Source organism: Procambarus clarkii, chromosome 74 (assembly GCF_040958095.1).
Source record: "Procambarus clarkii isolate CNS0578487 chromosome 74, FALCON_Pclarkii_2.0, whole genome shotgun sequence".
NCBI lineage: Eukaryota > Metazoa > Arthropoda > Malacostraca > Decapoda > Cambaridae > Procambarus > Procambarus clarkii.
Genome location: NC_091223.1, coordinates 17,260,005 through 17,263,269, shown reverse-complemented (window position 1 = coordinate 17,263,269; position 3,265 = coordinate 17,260,005). Strand labels below are relative to the sequence as shown.

At 41.1% G+C, this 3,265-nt stretch overlaps 1 protein-coding gene across 7 annotated transcripts in view; it reads right to left on the bottom strand.

Annotated features, from left to right (window-relative positions):
* osa (trithorax group protein osa) overlaps positions 1 to 2,913 on the bottom strand; it is a 427,150-nt gene extending 424,237 nt beyond the window's left edge. For all 7 annotated transcript variants that reach the window (XM_069313016.1, XM_069313017.1, XM_069313019.1 and 4 more), the window contains exon 1: positions 2,789 to 2,913. In XM_069313016.1, coding sequence (XP_069169117.1) covers positions 2,789 to 2,899 — 111 coding nt within the window. In that variant the 5' untranslated portion in view covers positions 2,900 to 2,913. The remainder of the gene's footprint in view (positions 1 to 2,788) is intronic.
* Between the last annotated feature and the right edge of the window lie 352 nt (positions 2,914 to 3,265).

Below are 3,265 nucleotides of genomic sequence, written 5' to 3'. Positions count from 1 at the left end.
ACATTAGTTACCATTGACAAAACTTTATATACAACAAGATTTCAATACATTGTTTCATCATAAGAAAAACAAAACAATGTACATGTAACCCAACAGATAACATTGGAAAACTGCGGAAAATTTTATTTAAGCTGAAAATTGTGGAAAGTTTTATGCCATATTCGCTCTAGGGATGGGAAGCTCAGAGGGACTTAACCCCCACAGTCCTGGTGATGTTATAAACAGCAAGGGTTCGATCCTCTCACAGGTTACATATTCAGCTTACATATTATATATTCTTTATTAAGTTTTAAATATAGACAAAACATAACTCAAAAACAATAGTTTCAGTTAAGACGATTTACTATTTAGTGACAATTAAGCATTACAAATTAACAGAAAACTAGTAAAGTAATTAAAATTATATATATATATATATATATATATATATATATATATATATATATATATATATATATACATATATATACATATATATAAATACATATATATATATATAAATATATATATATATATATATATATATATATATATATATATATATATATATATATATATATATATAAAGAAAAGGAAATAACTATATTGATAATGTTGTAGCACTTTGGTTCTCGATTCAAAACTGGGAATCTCTGATTCTAATCCCAGGCGGGACAGAAATGGTTTGGCACATTTCATTCATCTAATGCCTCTGTTCACCCAGCAGTAAATAGGTCCCCGGGAGTTAATCAACTGTTGTGGGGTTGCATCCTGGGGAGGAGGGGCGTAGGTCAGTTGTTTGACCTTTTGGGAGGGGGGGGGGAAACGTCGATACAAGCTTGAAGTATATATATATATGGACAGTCTTCCTGTCCCCAACTGCAAGGAGCTCTGCAACTTTGCAACCGAGATTACTTCCCTTGTGGGTGTTGCAGGAGTCTCAGACTTGGACAACTGAGCTACATATAATATTGAGGAATAGGTTAAGTAACAATTGTAATTACGAAGCTATAAGATGCTTATTTTAACATACTAAGTAGGTTAGGTAAGGTCGGTGTTTTCTATGAAGCTTTTCAAGGGAAACTATTATGTTTAGTATGTCACCTATGCACGCAACTAATAAGTCAATATTGACTTATTAAATTTGCGAGAACGGGTTGCAGTATGATACGTGAACAGTGGGAAAGACATGTTCAATACTTGTCTTGCGCAGAGCGGTGCCGGGAGAGATACAAGCTGACGGCTACTTACTCTACACTGTCAAAGCTCATAACTTGAGGTTATCTTGAGATGATTTCGGGGCTTTTTAGTGTCCCGGCGGCCCGGTCCTCGACCAGGCCTACACCCCCAGGAAGCAGCCCGTGACAGCTGACTAACACCCAGGTACCTATTTTACTGCTAGGTAACAGGGGCATAGGGTGAAAGAAACTCTGCCCATTGTTTCTCGCCGGCGCCCGGGATCGAACCCAGGACCACAGGATTACAATTCCAGCGTGCTGTCCGCCATAACATTCACTTGCTCTCCAATCACTTATTGGGCTGGACGGTAGAGCGACGGTCTCGCCTCATGCAGGTCGGCGTTCAATCCCCGACCTGTCAAGTGGTTGGGCACCTTTCCTCACCCCCCGTCCCATCGCAAATCCTTATCCTGACCCCTTCCCAGTGCTATATAGTCGTAATGATTTAGTCCTCCAGTCCCACGGGCTCACCATAGCCCGTGCTACATGGACACTTCGTTCTGAGTAGTTAAATCTAAAACAACAACCAGAACAACCTCTACCCCGGCTTAGTCCTCCATAACGACTAACTAGTCAAGACGCTTTTGGTCTACTAGGAAGTTTCACACCCTTTACTGGACTTATTTCAGCCCTCAAGCACATCTTCACAGGACTGTGAACAGGACTGAACATCCCAGGCAGTGTTCATTCCCTGTCCTCCCCCCCCCCCCCCACTCCCCCCAGTACATGATTCCTGGGGCGCGACGCTTTGCGATCTTCCTTTGGTCTACAAGACCTTAAACTGGTCTACAAGGCCTTAAACTGGTCTACAAGACCTTAAACTGGTCTACAAGACCTTAAACTGGTCTACAAGGCCTTAAACTGGTCTACAAGACCTTAAACTGGTCTACAAGGCCTTAAACTGGTCTACAAGACCTTAAACTGGTCTACAAGACCTTAAACTGGTCTACAAGACCTTAAACTGGTCCACAAGACCTTAAACTGGTCTACAAGACCTTAAACTGGTCTCCAGCGATGATGTGTACCTAATTAAGGTGTAATTACGGTGTAATTCATATGCACCTTCTCAACATTTGCCTAATTCCACTTATATCCCACAACATGGGAGTACTTTAAGTGATTTTGTTATCATACGGTACTTTAAGTTGTCATTAATTACTGAGCTTTATAAATATGGCGACAAATATGGTAATAAAAGCAAAAGGAAATAACTTACCTCAAATCTGGTGGATTTCTACCCATCGAAGTCCTCGAACGACTTACCTGTAATGACATGAAAGCGAATTATCCATCAATCACATTTTAATCTATAGTGTACACTTTATTATGCAAGGTTATACAGTTACATATCTGATTTTATACAAAAAATGAACATTAAGAGGACACAAAAATAAGTTCGCTTTCTAGAGGCTGTAGATTTCCTCGAACTCCTCCGACGCCGGGCAGGAACCGAGGATGCAGCGGGCATTCCCCCTCTGGATCGCGACACTGAGGCGCTGAAAGTCTATATATCTATGTATATCTATATATAAGGCAGCCAAGATAAAGGTGACGATTAAGGGGATATTTACCTGTTTTGAAGGGTGAGGGCCACCTCGTGTAGTGAGGTCAGATGAAGCAAATGGTTGACCCATCACTGTCCACGACTGTAACCACTTAGTTTTCCTCGCTAATAACCGCATCACACAGGTCCTCGCTAGAGAAGGAACAAATTACAACAATCTTTCAGTGTTTATGCCTGGTGTATACATGTTGTTGTTTAAGATTCACTCTGAACAATAGTTCCAAGTAGCACAGGCTATGGTGAGCCCGCAGCCCTTAGATACCATCCAGTTCCTATATATCACTTACTGAACACATGCCGGTCATATGCAGCTTTACTGGTGGGGGGACTTAAGAGTTTCCAATAACAATTGAAACGTTCTCGCTATACTGGGGACAAACGCACCCTTTACGAACGACTGTTAGCCATACTGCTCTGACCCGTGGAGGTAAGGCCTCGAGAAGTGCTCGTTTCCAGTGAACCCGTTTATAAAACAACTCGAAGC